Below are 16094 nucleotides of genomic sequence, written 5' to 3' on the forward strand. Positions count from 1 at the left end.
TGGATAGTTTAATCATATTCTGATCTTGGAAATAAATTAAGATTGGATTGTTCACTCTCAAGTGTCCACACCTGTTGTTAAATTATTTGTCCTCAGTCTGGCAGCTTTATGAGAAAACTGGATTTTAGCTTTTTTAAAAAAGACTTAATTTGAAATCATAGTGTTGCAGACTTTCCAGGATATTAGATCATAGTGGATTAATAGCCTGGCTCTTAAAAGCAATTTCTTTTTTCATGCATGCAGTTTCCTTAAACTTTAGATTATTTAAAATCCTTGTTACAATATTTGTTTTATTTATTTTTTGTTACAGTTTTCAGAGTTCCCAGATCCCATGTTGTGTTCAGATTATGTGCAGTTGTCAAATTCCTCACTTTCCTCAGAGCAAAAATGCAGCACTGTATCAATGGAAGAGCTGAAATCTATGGATTTACCATCTTTTGAACCTGCATTCTTGGTCCTTTGCCGAGTACTTCTCAATGTTATCCATGAATGTCTCAAGTTAAGGTTGGAACAAAGGCCCGCTGGGGAACCATCTCTCTTGAGTATTAAGCAGGTTTGCTTCAAGAGTTTTTATTAAAAACTGTTTTCTATTCTTTAATTATAATGTTGTCTGTTTAATTGTTTTAAAGAGAATTTGTTACAGAAATGATAGTACATTATGTGTCCCTTAAATTGCCTTCAACTGCATATGGAAATGAGGTTTATGTAATAAACAACTGGTCACATATACCTGTTTGATTTATGCGGCCAGGAATCAAAATGTCTGAGTAAAGGATTATGAGACACTAAGGATAAATAAATAAATAGCATTCCATTGCTGTTATAGGCTGTAGACGTCATCTGCAGTAAGGTTGAAATAGGTCTACCAGCAGTTGTGTTGAATGTGGGCATAAGCTAGTATGAGTGTAGTATGGTTTCCTTCACCAGTGTAGACTAGGATTTTTTTGTCTGCTCCTCATTCCACAATCTGAACCGGTGAATTCTTCTCTACTGCTTATACTCGATAGGCAGTAACCAGTCGCTTGTTTCCAAGTTTTTGGTTTTTTTTTTCCCCATCCAAAAGTATTCCCTCTACTTGCTGGTTTCCTCACTTTCCTTTTGGTCTTTCTTGTGAATTCAAGACCTGTGCAAAACCTGGACGTTCAGTGCAGCATGACTAGAAAAATTAAAACAAAACTACCTCTCATTGCCAACCAAACTTGTATGTGACACCAGAGACTTGCTTCAGGTACTGGCCTGGGAGATGGCAGGCAGTGTAGTAATTCTGGCTGATAGGTAGGCTTGGCTGAACTCTATTTTTATTTTTTATCATGTCAATGGATAATATTGATGTTTATTTTTAAGAATATTTTGATTTTTATTGATTTAAATTTTCTCTGTTGGAGGAAATTATGTGGGTGTGGTCAGACAATTTATTTAATGACAGCAGATGTTGAGATATAGAAAGGTAAAGCTTTATAGCCATCAAAACACAAATTTCCAACATCACATGTCAAAATATACAAAGTAAATATCCTCAAATCAAACTAAGTTCTCAAGCAGTATTTTACTTTGGCGATCTGTAAGTTTTGATTTTTGATGGAATTTTTTTTTTAAATGATTTTGTGTGTTTGGTGAAATTGATGTTTCCTGACATTTACTAGTAAAAATATAATTCTTTCGCCTACTCAGAGGTGATGGTCTATCTAGGCCCTCTTTTATGGCCCTCTCCTTTCAGGAGATAGACTTTTTTGGGATAGCCTGCATTGACTGCTGATCCTAAGACATCGCTTCCTTCAGACAACCTAAAAGCTCTTGGCCTCCTCATCTAAGTCCTTTTAGGTACCACCATTTCATAAGTTCTCAGGTTGATTTAGATCCTGGTTCTAGATACCCAAGATTAATTTCCAAACTGTAATTGAGCTCCATACCTCTTGACTGACTGACTGACAGGTTTCTTAAGACCACTTTCTGAGCCCATTCCTCTCATCTCTCTTGGATCTGGATGTCCTTATGTTGGAGGGCATGGGAGAAAACCACTTCAGTCTGATGGGTCCTCTCCATAATTTAAAAAAGATGGTTGCACATTAGTTTCTCTTTTTCAAACTCCTTCAGGGGTGGGGGGTGCTGTCTCTTCGTTTTCCTTCCCTTTAGTTTGTAAACCAGCATTCTTCACTGTTCGGTAGAGGTGACTAATTCTTGCTGTCAAAGTTGTACGTCTGGCAGAGACAAGATCAACAGTGAATATTCTGGCTAATTGACTCATCAGAGAGAATGAATTCACCCCCAACAAATGCCAGAGGTGTCCCAATCAGTATTTTTAAGAACCTGTAGTTCAGAGGTACTTCTTAAATAGATCTCTTTGCTAACTGAATGAACTATGTAGGTTCAAGCCAGGTACTTTCATCTCACTTTTTTTTTCTCCATCAGGTGGGCAAGGAGCTTGAAATATGCATCATCCCAAGGGTCTCTCAAAAGTGCTTCTTTTTTTTGTTTATTTTAAAGTGGGAGGTATTTGGCATACTCATCACCACAGCATAGTTTTTAGATCTTGGCTTTCCTACTCCTGCCTCTATAATCTCAAGTTTTCCTTTTCGTTGCCCCCTTCTTTGAGCCCAGTCTTGTATTGATCACCATCCTCCTTATTGCAATCCTTAAACATACTTCAAGATGGTTATCCTGTCCCCCCTTGGTGTGCTTGTCTCAAGACTGAACATGAGCAGTTTATTTAACTGAAGCAAAATAGGCATTAAACACCTCAGCCTTGTTGGTGTCATCCATTTATTCTGCTTATCCACTTAGTAGTGGACCTACACTTTCCTTTGCTTTTTTCTTGTTCTTAATTAATTTATAGAACCTCCTTCTTATTGTCTCTTATGTCCCTTGCTAAGTTTATGGGTTATCAGCAGTGGTGCTGGAACAATTTGTATAGTGGAGGTGCTGAGAGCCTTTGAACCAAACTGTAAACCCTGTACATGATGGAAACCACTTCAAGCCAGGGGGTGCTACCACACCCCCCAGCATGCTTAGTTCCAGCACCCCTGGTTATCAGTTGAGTCATTAGAACCATAATACCCAATAGATGTTCATTCCCTTCTGAATTCTATAACAGGGTTATAGGCAACTTTCCCCCTCTCCCTCCCCCCCCATTTAAAGCTGCAGGTCTTCTCTCCTGGCAGCAATCATAACCCATGTCTCTTAGGGCCGTGACTACTAGAGTTGGGTGAAATCTTTTGGATGAAACTTTCTGCTGCTGAAAAATGCATATTTGGGTCCACTGAAACACTTCACAAATTCTTGGCGAATTTGCTGAATTGTTTTCCGGGGGGGTGGGGGGAACCACTGGAAAAAGTCTAGTCCCTTTGTTCCAAAAATGGCAGTTTTTCTATTTGAAATGATTGTTTAGAATTTTGTGTCATTTACGTTTTTAAAAAGTTTAACACCACCAGCCCTTCTTCCCCACAAAAAACCAAAATGAAATTAGTGTTTTTCTTCAAATTTTTCATCCCCCCCCCCAATTAATTTTGTTTTGGATTGGCCCAAATGAACTTTTTCCGTTTTTTTTTGTTTGTTTTTTGTTTTGTTTTTTTGGCCTGGCCACTGAACCAGAAAATCAGCTATTTGTACATGGCCACTTCTCTGGCTGAGAAGGAAAGGTCTTCAAAGGAAGATTTGTGTAAGGTTGCCACCTGTTGGTCCTACATACCTTTTTCAGGCACTACAGGTTGAACAATCAGTCTGCACCCTTATTAGGTGAGTGCTGAGTTCTGTCATTTTGTAAGAGCTTTTCCCCTCCTTCGCTGGGGAACCAGGGGGCACTGCAATTTATAGCTTTTTGATTCATATTATAGACTGATTAGGAGCAGAGAGAGGGAGGATTCCCTACCTGTAAACTGGGTTTCTAGGATGAAACATTTTACAATTTGGAGCCATCCCAGGTTGTTTTAAATTGACCCTTATGATTAACTAGTAGTTAGATACTTAATTAAAAAAATTGTCTATTCTCCACATGTTTGTTGCTATCCAGTTAGTATTTTTCACAAGGTGTGTTTAAGGACTAAGGAAAAATCTAATTAAAGAAAGTCTAGCTGGGTGGGGAGATTAACCTTGGAAGCTGGTGATTAGTCACTGCCTAGTGAGTCTGAACAGCTTAGGGAAATTGGTTGGTTGGTTCAGTTTGTCAAAAGCTTGGTTGCAGAAGCCTAATTTACAGGGGAAGAAAATCTCTGACAAATAATCATATTATAAAACTGTTGTAGACTATAGTAATTTGGAGATTACGTTATATGTCCAGCATGGTTTTCAGAAAAAGAATCCTTGAATTGCTGTACTTATTCCTCAGAGAAACAGCATTGGCAGCTGCACTTTCGGTCCGTGTAGATTGGACCATCGTTGACATCCCTTAGTATGTACAGTTTAGACCATATTTTTGGAGGTGGTCACTGCTTTGTTGTTTTAAATTCCTATCAAACTGCCACTTACAACCTTTTTAGCCCAGTTACAGTTTTTTCTATAAAACTTGGATTTAATTGTTCTGTTATGAAGTACAAATAGTTATTTTTGCATGTGGTAATATTAGATGCTGGGTTAAAGTTTTGGAGTGAATAATCTGCTTTATTTTTTTAATGAAATTTTTAGTTTACCTGTATTCAAAAAGTGACTTGCACATATGTGCAATATCACTCTGCCTAATTATTTGATACAAATTATGGAACAGGTTCAGTGTTTCAGTGAACAATGCGTATAGTTGCTATGTAGTTAAACTTCTTTGAGGCAGCTGTAATATGGATACTTCATTTGGATTTATGTGTAAAAGCTGCATTATTGCAAAACGCCACCAAATGGAAGTATTCGTTTGTTCTAGGACTGTCACACAAAAATCTTGGATGAAGTTTATAAACATTTCAATTCACTACTTATTTTTGATATGATTTTTTAAAAATCTATTTTAAAAAAAGGAATTAAATGTTAAACATGTAAAATACAGTATGTGCCACTATGGGAACAGCTATTAACAACTTTTAGAAAGGCCATTATAAAGTGGTAACTGAGCTATTTCTAATCGTGAACCCTACTATTAGGGTCCTAATTTTAACAAATGACCCATAGGCCCTGTTGTAAACTATGCAGTTAGTTTTCTTTTACCTGAATTATGTAGGTACAGTCACTAATCTTGCACTAATACTAGCAATTTTAAGGCAGTCCTTAGTTTTCTTCAGGAGCATAAATCAGTTGAGAACTTCTGTAACAACCCCTCAAACCTATGTAAATGGGTCAGCAGCAATGGTGAGTGTTAGCCAATTTGCAAATAAAAGGCTTTCAGCTGGTCACTAAGCATCCACTGCCACCACTACACTTACTTAAGAGCTGAATAATATGGTATATGTCATGTGAAGGAGGGCTGATATACTGCTCCTTGGACATAACAAGTCAATAGATCGGCAGGGTGCATATTGTATGAGTGAATGGAGAGTAAAGAAAATGGGCTTGTTCTTTAAAATATGTGATATGCTAGGGGTTTAGTTATTCTTTTTGCCTGATTTCCAAATCTGTTTCAACAGTCTTAGTTGTGCAAAGTAAAATGAGCTGCATTTGGTGCACCTGTAGAATCAGAGCAACCTTTCTTCCTTTATCCACGACACAGTGTATATATACTTTTTTAATACACCAGGTCAGTAATACATTACTAGTGTAGTTCACACAGAGGCATGTCTAAGCTACAATGGCACAGCTACCATGCAGCAGCTGTGCCGCTGTAGCACCATAGTGTAAACACTCCATGTCTATGGAAGGAGTTTTCCATCAATGCAGTTAATCCATGTCTCCAAGAGGCGGTTGCTAGGTTGACGGAAGAATTCTTCCATTGACGTAACTGCATCTACTCTTGGAGTAGGTGGTACATGGCACTCAGGACACACAAATTTTCCGAGTCCTGAGTGACATAGTTAGGTTGATCTAATTTTTAAAAGTGTAGACAAGGCCTAAGAATAAGTGATTATTTGTTTCAGTTCTTTGAGACAGTGATTGTCTTTTTGTTGTTTGTTCAGCACCTTGCAGAATGGGGTTGTGGTCCATGGTTGGACGGCATAGGCACTGCACCCTAATAATAATAATAATAATACAGGATTCTACTTTTTGTATTTCTTGACTTCATTCTGTTAAGCCTTCTCATACACAGGGTTCAGTGTAGTGATTTTTTTTTTCAGAAAGAAAATTAGCATAACATTTTCCATAGAATTTAAAAAAAAAAAAAAAACCCACTCCCAAATCTAAATCTAATGAAATCGGTACTCAAGGACAGTGATGCATAGTCAGACCTATGGATGGAAGTTAGGTTTGGAATAATACAGATTTGGGAATGGAAAATTCCTATTATTTCATCCAGACTATCTCTTTGCCAGTGCATGGTTGATTCCTACAGTGTGCTTCTAGTGTCTTCTTGTTTAAAAACCTATGCTTCCTAGAGCAGGTATGGAATGGCCAGCCTCACTGATGTGCCCATGGCTTGACCTGAAGTGATCACTTCTGTGAATAAGTAGATTATTCATTCAGTCCTTGGCTTCTTTTGCCCAAACTGTCAACAAGGGAGGGCGCCAGTCATTGTCAGTTGTGGTGATGTGTTTCATGTTGTGGATATCTGCCCAGTAGGAACAGGATCAAGACCAGTATAGTAAATTATTTCACATAGGCTTCCAAACAGCTGACAACTGTCAAATGACCTATTACTACTGACTTGCTGTGGATTTAAACCATTGATCTAATAGTGTGAAGCTCCTTGTCCAGTTATAAAATTTTAAACTATCCATTCAGTTGCATACAATGGTTTTCCAAATAGCAAAAATAAAATTTGAAGCATTTGCTGCCATCCCTACTTGCAGTAACTTGCTGAGTGGTATTACAGTCTCAGGAGAACTTATTCAAAACTTCCCAGGAGATATAGGAAAAATCCAACTAGTCTGTGAAAGCTAGAGAAGCACACTAGTGACACAAATGTATTATTTAAATAAGATAAGCTTTAATTCCCAAATCTCAGAGGAAATTTGAGAATAGCAGATTGATTGCAGTTTGTGGTCTCTTCTATTGCAGCTAGCAAGAGAGTGTAAAGAGGTTCTGAAGGGTGGCCTGCTAATGAAGCAATATTATCAGTTTATGTTACGTGAGGTGTTAGATGACTTACAGAAGATTGACTACAACATAGATTCTTTTGAAGAGGACCTGCATAAAATGTTAATGGTGAGTAGCAAAAAAGGGAATATTTTTGGTGTCCTGGTAAATGTGTTAGCGTTACTCTGTTACCAGTACAAATCTGTTATATATTTGCTTGATTCTAGGTCTTGGCATCATTTCTGATTGTCCTTCCTTAGCCAGTAACTGTCTAGCCTGCTTATATTATCTTTTTTAAAAATGGCAATAATGGTCATTGTTCTAATAAATTTTATCAAAAGATGTAAAAGTATGTGAGAGACAATGTTGATTTTTTTGATGACTGCATTGTGGGAATGCTATTATCTTAGGTGCTAAGAGAGTCAGTAATATGCTCTTTTGGCAAATTGCCTCTGTTTATGAAATAGCTCATCATAGAATCATAAATGTGATAATAAATAAAATTAAATTAATTTAAGTAATATTAAGTTTGAAATTAAACCAAGGAAAACAGTTGTCTAGCTAACGTCTTTTTGCTTTAATTTTCACCTTGATATTGTACCATCCTAGAAGCATGTCTTATTTTTAGTATATTTGGTACGGCAATAACTAAACACAGAAGGCTGATTTAATTATATACTGCTGGTCTCCAGTGAGTGTAACTGAAGTTGTTTTGTTTTTGAGAGTTTAAATTAAAACCTCATTTCTTTAATGTGGCTTGATATCTTTTCATTGTGTGGCTTTTTTTTTTTTTTTTTTTTTAAGTAGCTTAAAGAATAAGGGAGGCTAAGGAAGACTCTGATTTTGGTGTCTGATGATAGGGAGAGCTGACAGCGCTGCATATAGTTAAGGTTAGCTGACACTTCCCATTATTAGACCCTGTTTTCAGTCTTATAACGTTGCCAAACTTCAACCGTTGGAGCTGAAATTTCCCGTCTGCCTTAGGCAGAATTTTTTGAAAACTTTCAGCAAAAGTGGTTCAGCCATTTCTGAGAACTAGATTAGAGGAAAAAAATGTTTTGACCATGTTTTAAAAAAATAATTAATTAAAAAAAAGAAGCCGCTTTTAACCATTTCATTGAGAAGTTCTAGTGTCTCCATGCTTTGAAGCAAGGGCTTGAAATTTGGCAGCAGGCTTGCCTTTGTGTTAGGAATGGGTCTTCTGCTGTTCTTGTGAAAAACCTCCCCAACTGGGCCTTTGAAAAAAGTCACCAGAGAATTGTTAGTCTGGCAGCTAAATACTTCAAAGATTCTGTGTGTACTGGACATGCCCCAGGCTGCACAGGACATGAGCAGGGCTTTTGTTAAAAATGCCGCTCCTGGCTGCTGTGGTGCTGGGTACTAGAGCTGAGAGCAGGGGCTCTCACCTATGTTCTCAGTGCTTCCCTTACTGGTTCTTGGGCAGAACTGAGGAGAGAGGATGAGAGTCAGACCTAGTGAAGGGATTAGATTGGGATTTGGAGTTGGGACAATCTGGCCAAGGTGATTTGGTTTGGGAGCTGGTGGAGAGAAATGGGGGTAGGGAGTATGAGGGAATCGGGAGGAGGTAGACAGAGATTAGATGAATTTTGGGGGAGCAGAAAGGGAGATTGGGACTGGCCAGTCAGGGAGACTGGGACTGGGAGCCAGTGGCAGGGAAGTGGGGAGACTGAGCTTGGACAAGAAGCCAGGGTGCAGGATGTGGCTATACGGTGGATATCTGCTGATTTACAGGGCTCTAGATATAAAATTTGGATTTGTATCCACCTGCGATTTGCTGGGCTCTACTTATGTTCCTTGGTTCCACTTCTGATACAATGTTCCCTTTCTATATGGGGTAAGTAAGTATTGTCATTTCCTCTTAAAAAATCTTCTAGGAATACACGCTCATCTCCTCAGGAGTGCCTTCAGAGTGATTAGCAAGAACCTCATAGTGAGGAGGAAGATCTTGTGGAGGAATATGAGGACCAACTTATTCCACTGGCTATATCATCTTTATCACTTGGTGAAGCTGTGACTCCATCTAATACATCCATAATAGAGAATTTCAGGACTTTCTTAAAAGAATGGTGGACACCTTAGAAATTTCTCTAATGCTCATCCAGGAGGGATCTCATAAATTATTTGACATTTTGTACCCACTATCCCAAGGTCATTTAGCCTAGCCTATAAATGAGGGCATTCTTGAGCCTGCCAAGGACCAATGGCAAATGCCAGTATCTATCTCAGCCGTGCCAAAAAGGGCAGATTATAGGTATCAAGTTCCCCTGAAGGGGTTTAAGTATTTTTTTTTTTACCCACCTGGTCCCTGGGTATTTGGTTTTGACAGCAAGGCTAAGACCAAGAAGATGAATCTTCTAGGGGGAAAAGCTGGCTCTTTTGCTAGTTTGCAGATTTATATAACCAACTATCTAGCCATGTTAGTTAAGTATGATTTTTCTGCAATGGGACAAGGTTTTAGAGGTAGCTGAAAAACTTCCTCAGGAGACCAGGGACTAAATAAAGATGGTGGCTACCTAAGCCTGGTTGGTGATGAAGACAACTTTGCAGACTTCATGAGATGCCCCTGACTCTGTGGCAAGGTCAATGGCCACTGCGGTCATTATGCAAAGAACATTATGATTGCATCTGTCAGTCATTGCAAAAGAAGTTCAGGCCACAATCAAGACCTTCCTTTAGAAAGGCCATGGCCCCTTTAATTGGGGAACTGACATAGCAATTCACTCTCTGAAGGACCCGAAGGACATCTGTAGGTGTTCACACTCCATTGCAGAAGTAGTAGTAAATTAGATCCTAACCTTTCTCCTTCTCCATCTTCTTCATATCTGTACTCCAAAAGGCTCCTGACTCCTTTAGAAAAAGGCCTCTCTTCTAAACTTCTGTGACAATGCACTCTTCATCTGACTAGAGGTTTCAGATTTGAGGCTGCAGTTGAGATTCCTGGACCAGGTGTAGAGGATCTTTATTTTTTCTCCCGTTGGCAATCACCTTTCTCTTTTGTGGATGCATAGGTTGTAATTACTCCTGATCAGAGGGCTAAGAAATTATCTAGAAAGATTACTAGCTAATAAATTATCCTGAGGGTTCACTAACTAGTTCCCTTCATTTCCAAAAGTTTGCTTTTTTTGAAATTGAAAATGTTTTTGATTCTCCTTCCATTTTTAATTTTAACTAAATCAACTTTTGATTGCTCTATCCAGTGTTTTCTATGACTAGCTTGTCTGTAATGTCCTCACTGCTTACCAAAACCAAATGTAAAATATCACCTCTTGTTGGTTCCAGTCATGCTAACTGTTCCACCCTGTTTCTGTTACTTCTGTAATATCCGGTTTCCTATGCTGAACCGGTAGCTCAAGTTCCTCCATTTTGTTGCCCAAGCTCATCACATTAGTATACCAACATATCAGTTTTTTCTCTCTGACCTCACCCAATTTCTGGATGTATTAGGTATAGTCCTTCTGCACTTTTTAAAAAGCCCGAGTCATGTATTTCCTCTGGTTAAAGAGCCATTGCATTGCCTACATGAGATTTGAATGTTGTGCTCCTGTTTCTAATGGATTGTCCCTATGAACCTGTCGTTATGTTGACTTTTTTGGTAGGTATCACCTTGGCTTGCTGGGTGAGTAAAATTCAGGCTTTGATGTTAAGTCTTCCATACACAATTTTTTAGAAAAACAGGTTTACTCTCAGGCTGCATCAATTTTTTTTACCAGAAGTGGTTTCAGAGTTTCATATAAATCAAAGTATACGTTAAATGGTATTTTTTTCTAAATCTTATGGCTCGCCTTCAGACTCTGAACTCCACACACTAGATGTTTTTAGGGCTGTGTCCTTTCATAGATCATCCAGACTCTTTGGCTTTTGCTAATAAATCATAGGACAAGCTGTTTCCTTTCAGAGATTCTCTAAATGGGTTACAGACTGTGTTAAGATTTCCTGCTCATTAAACTACTTCTTCCCTCTCGAGTTAGGGCACAGTCTCTACTAGGGCTCAGTCAACATTTGTAGCTTGCTTTAGGAGAGTCCCTGTTTCTGAGATTTGTACTGTGGCTTCTTGGAGTTCAGTTCATATGTTTACCAATCACTACTCCATTGTGGCAACTTCTAGAACAGATGCCCAGTTTGGAAGAGCTGTCCTACAGTCATAATTAAGATTAGATATTGTCACGGGTGTTTTTAGTAAAAGTCATGGACAGGTAGCAGCCAATAAACAGAAATTCACGGAAGCCTGCAACCTGTCTGTGACTTTTACTAAAAATACCCGGGGGGTTGGGTGGGAAGTGGACTAACAGTCCGAGCCCCACTGCCAGGAGCTGACCACTGGCTTCCGCTCCAGTCCTGGGGGCTGACAGCTGCTCCAGCCCCGCCGCTGCAGTGGGCAGAAGTCACGGAGTTCTGTGAAAGTCATAGAATCCATGACCTCAGTGACAAAATGGTATTCTTAGTGATAATTTAGATGGGAATCCTATCACCTATCTCCTTGGAAAGGACTTCTAGTCACTCTCCTACAAAGGGATTTGTGGACAAAGTGCAGACACTTACCTTAAGTAACTGAAATTCTTCAAGATGCTTTTGTCCACACAGATCCCCAAACCCATGTTCCTTTCCCACTGCTAAGGAGTTTCTGGATTTCTGTATTAGTAAAGGAACTGAGTAGTGGTTGTGGCTGTTCTGCCCTTTATACCCTCACTAAAGGGGGCATGAGAATGCGCACAATGCATGTGCAACCCCAGTGGACATTCCTTGCTAAAAGATTCTTGGCTTATGTGGGTAGGCTGTGCACACTGACAGTGGGATGCATGTAGAAGAAAGAATCTCTGAGAACACCACTATTATTAAGATACCTTTAAATTGGCAGTAATTCTTCCCTCCACTCAGTAAGCCCACCATTGGCATGCCATGGAATTCACTGTTGTCAGTAGTGGATGACAACTTGTAGCGACAACGACACTCTTGTCAGTAGTGGATGACAGCGGAGCTGACTGTACTTGTTTGCATATGGGAGAGGGTTTGGGAAGGAGTGCATGTATAGCGGAGCTCCTCATGTTTGTGAAGAGATCTGCAGTCTCCAGTGTCTTTCTTTGCATATGTTTCTCAAAATAATAATTTGGTGTGTCATTCATCTCAGCGCCACAAATTGCAGAGAAGCTTGCAGCATATTTTCTGCTGCAGCAAACAGAATATTACAGATAGTTCCCTCCATCTCCTTGGTATTATGTGGAATCTTTTGTGGGTGTGAAAATTAAGACTCTTAATTACAGGTTTTATAACACGTACAATTTAAATGACTTTTTTTCCATTTGCAGGTTTATTTTGATTATATGCGAAGCTGGATCCAAATGCTACAGCAGTTACCTCAAGCATCTCATAGTTTAAAAAATCTCTTAGAGGAAGAATGGAATTTCACCAAAGAAATAACTCCTTATATACGAGGAGGTGAAGCTCAAGCTGGAAAACTGTTCTGGTAGGACTTCTTAAATCACTCTTCTTGTCCTGTCAGTTTATTCCAGACATTTAGGCCTGTTAGAGTCACACTGTATAATTCTAATGACCTGATCTTTCAAAGTAATTTCTATTATGCTCCAGATTAATGTCACACACACAATTTTCTCTGTGTGTTGTTATCAGTTCCAAGATTTATTTTAATTGCAGAATCAGGATTCAAAAATAAAAGAATACATAAACTCTATAAATAGGACTTTAGAAGCTACTTAATTGAATGTCTGAGTGGTTTCCAGTTCATGCAGTTTTAAATGACCATCTTATTTTTAACTAAATTTATCCAAGTATTGTTAGCATCGGCTAATATATTCTAGGATCATGGAAGTTAGATAGATAAGACATGGTGAATAGCACGTATATGACCCCTAAAATTGACCTCCTATAGAGGACTTTCAAATTTCAAACTTGTGTCAGTTGAACTCACTATAAAAGAAACATGGTTACACTTTATCACCTTTTTATTATTGGACAAAATTAAGTTTCAATTTCTGACCATTTTAAAAATATCAAAATGCCAAACAGTACTGCTGCCCCTTTATGACCTGAGTGGGCAGTCAAAGTTCAATGCCCTGGGGATATTCCAGTTAGGAGCAAAAATTGATAATGTAGTTTGCTATTTTTTTATTCAGTCTTGTTTATGTACAAGGAATGTACAACGACCTGTTTTTCTGAAGGCCGAAGGAATGAAAATCAGGGGATAGCTGCTTTGCTTACAGCCATAGCTTCTTTCAACTTGCACCCCTGACCCCAAATCTTCCTTTAGGCTTCTCCCAGGGTTCCACTGTGCTAAACAGGCAGTTGCTTGGCTTTTTGGCTGCCTCTGAGATCTGGTCTACACCTAAAAATTAGCTATATTGTTCAGGCTGTGAAAAATGTCACACCCAGGGCAACACAGTTAAGTGTAGACACAACTAGGTTGAGAGGAGAATTCTTCCATCTACCTAGCTACTGCCTCTCAAGGGAGTGGATTTACTGCATTGACAGAAAAAATCCTCCATCACTGTATAAGTGTCTACACTACAGCAGTGTAGCTGCTGCACTGTAGCACTTGTGGTGTAGACATATACTGAGTCTCTCTGTTTCTTGTCTGCTTCTCTCTGCCCCCGGGTAGACTTTTTTTCCCAACCTACAGACACCCGCCCACATGGTCAAAACAATACTTAGTGGAACCCTGTGTACACATGGTGCTAGTTTCTGGGTAGAGTCCATTATGCCTTGTTTTAGGTGTGGCTCCTTAACCATCCCTTAAAGCAGTTTTAAATGATGTGCACCCTTTGCAGAGAGCAAATGCTAATAACGTATATGACCTTCAGTGGACATGTTAACACCTCTAAGGGTACAGGGCAAGTAGGCCAGAAATCATCTCAACAAACAACAAATTTCAGCAACTACAATTAAAACTGCAGAATAGTTGCTCAGTTTAATAGGAAATATCTGTTTCCTGAGTTTTCTCCAATTAAAGTAGCTGTTTTGATTGTCCACATCCCATGTAAGCAGTTACTGGGGAAGGTTTCAGACCTGCTAAAATTCCAGAAAAGTACCACAGTTATGTAGCTTCCATTCAACTTGAATGAATGAGTCAGAGCAAATTCATGGTGCCTAATTCTTTCAGGGTGTGACTGCTGCCATATTTACAAAATTTCCAGTTCTCTTATTATTACTATAACATCACATAGCCCAGAGACATCAGTTCTGTGAGGAGCCCCTCAGTCTGGAATCTGGACTCCTGCTTCTACTTGTCACATTGTTGTGGGTAACTAGGCTCCATAGATGATTGCTAGGCTTTTGGTGCCTAGCATAACCTCTCCCTCAATCAGCCATTGTTCAGCTCTTGTCTTCTGCTATGTCAAAGTGAGACAAACTCATGCTGAAAACTTTGTAGTGGTTCTGGTGGCAGGAGACAACAGGTACGCATGCTGCTGCAATAACTGAAACGGGCGTGGCCCCTTCTGTGGCAAGACTATTTGGCCTTGCTTGCCTTACTGGGCTTTCACCCTTTTTGAGAAGAAGGGCAGACCCCACAAGATGCTGAGACGGGGCAGCATGGCTCTCTTATGTGGGATGCAATAACGAGGAAATAAAAGGAGTGGTAGTGCATGAATGAAAGTGACGTTTCTCCCCATTTTCTTTTGGTTTCAGTGATATTGCAGGAATGCTGCTGAAATCTACGGGAAAATTTCTAGACTCTGGTCTGCAAGACAGCTGTGATGAATTTTGGGCCAGTGCTGATGACAGCACTGCATCAGATGAAATCAGGTATTCCAGCCTTCAATATCTGGTCTCTCTTATTCTGATGCTCCTTTAGTCCTGTCATGGACAAGCTGCAGTGTTGAAACTTGAAAACAAACTGCCCAAACCATCTCAGGGATTTTCAGTCTGTAGTTAGTAATTCATCTTTGTTTTGTGTATGTGAAAGCTAATAACCTTGGTTATAGCTAAGGGCATGAGAAACATTTTATATACTGTTCTCTGTGTTGTTTTTATATTCCTGTGACATATGTGTCTGAGCGATGTAAGTTCATTTCAGTTTGTTGAAATGTTTGCACATTTATCTTGTATTTTTTCAGACTGTTCATACTATTGTGTATTTAAAATGTAGTAACATCATTCTAATCAACATTACAGGAGGTCTGTTATAGAGACCAGTCGGGCACTGAAAGAGCTCTTTCATGAAGCTAGAGAGAGGGCCTCCAAAGCTCTTGGCTTTGCTAAGATGCTGAGGAAGGTAAAGTAACAGTGGTGTTTGATCTACCTTACTAACGTTCATTTTTATTTCTCTGCTTAAAACACTTCAATTCAGTAAAGAGTTTCTTTTTATAACTGTCATTAGGACCTTGAAATAGCAGCAGAATTCACATTGTCGGCCCCTGTGCAAGAGTTCCTGAATGTCCTGAAAACAAAACAGTATGTGAAGGTAAAATCCATTTAGAGACATCACACTTATATGGTTAATGCTAAACAAGGTATCCAAAACAAAGCTGTATGTGACTTAAGTGCATCTATTTCTTGCTGAACTTGTATTATCAACTTCTTAGAATTGAGCTGTTAATTAATCAAGTTAATTTCTTCTATTTTGAAAGTGCAGCTTTTCTAAAACCACCAGCATTTGTGTTAGCTGCAACAGCTTTCAAATAATCTACAAGATTGGGCCAAATCTCCAGTCTGTATTCCTGGTATATCTTGTACTTGGAAGAAGAATCCTACAGTGGCAAGCGTGCTAGCCTAGGTCTTGGGAGACCTAGGTTCACTTGGCTGCTCCGACACAGATTTCCTGTGTGACACTGGGCGAATCACTTAGTCTCTCTGTGTTTCAGTTCCCCATCTGTAAAATGTGATTAATAGCACTTCCCTACGTCACAAAATAGCACTTCTCTACCTCACCTATTTGCGAGGATAAATATGCTAAAGATTGTGAGTTACTCGGATACTATGGTAATAGAGTTTCTTACTGTGTCCTTTTGTCTTTGCTGTGTAAAACGTATAATATAAAA

At 39.1% G+C, this 16094-nt stretch overlaps 1 protein-coding gene across 5 annotated transcripts in view; it reads left to right on the forward strand.

The window, feature by feature from the left end:
- The window catches only part of MAP3K4 (mitogen-activated protein kinase kinase kinase 4), a 144482-nt gene that overhangs the window by 55904 nt on the left and 72484 nt on the right, over positions 1-16094 (forward strand). For all 5 annotated transcript variants that reach the window (XM_073337845.1, XM_073337847.1, XM_073337846.1 and 2 more), the window contains exons 4-9: positions 311-553; positions 7066-7212; positions 12408-12565; positions 14743-14859; positions 15229-15328; positions 15434-15517. In XM_073337845.1, the coding sequence (XP_073193946.1) occupies positions 311-553; positions 7066-7212; positions 12408-12565; positions 14743-14859; positions 15229-15328; positions 15434-15517 (849 nt within the window). The remainder of the gene's footprint in view (positions 1-310; positions 554-7065; positions 7213-12407; positions 12566-14742; positions 14860-15228; positions 15329-15433; positions 15518-16094) is intronic.

Source organism: Lepidochelys kempii, chromosome 3 (assembly GCF_965140265.1).
Source record: "Lepidochelys kempii isolate rLepKem1 chromosome 3, rLepKem1.hap2, whole genome shotgun sequence".
In the NCBI taxonomy this organism is placed as follows: domain Eukaryota; kingdom Metazoa; phylum Chordata; order Testudines; family Cheloniidae; genus Lepidochelys; species Lepidochelys kempii.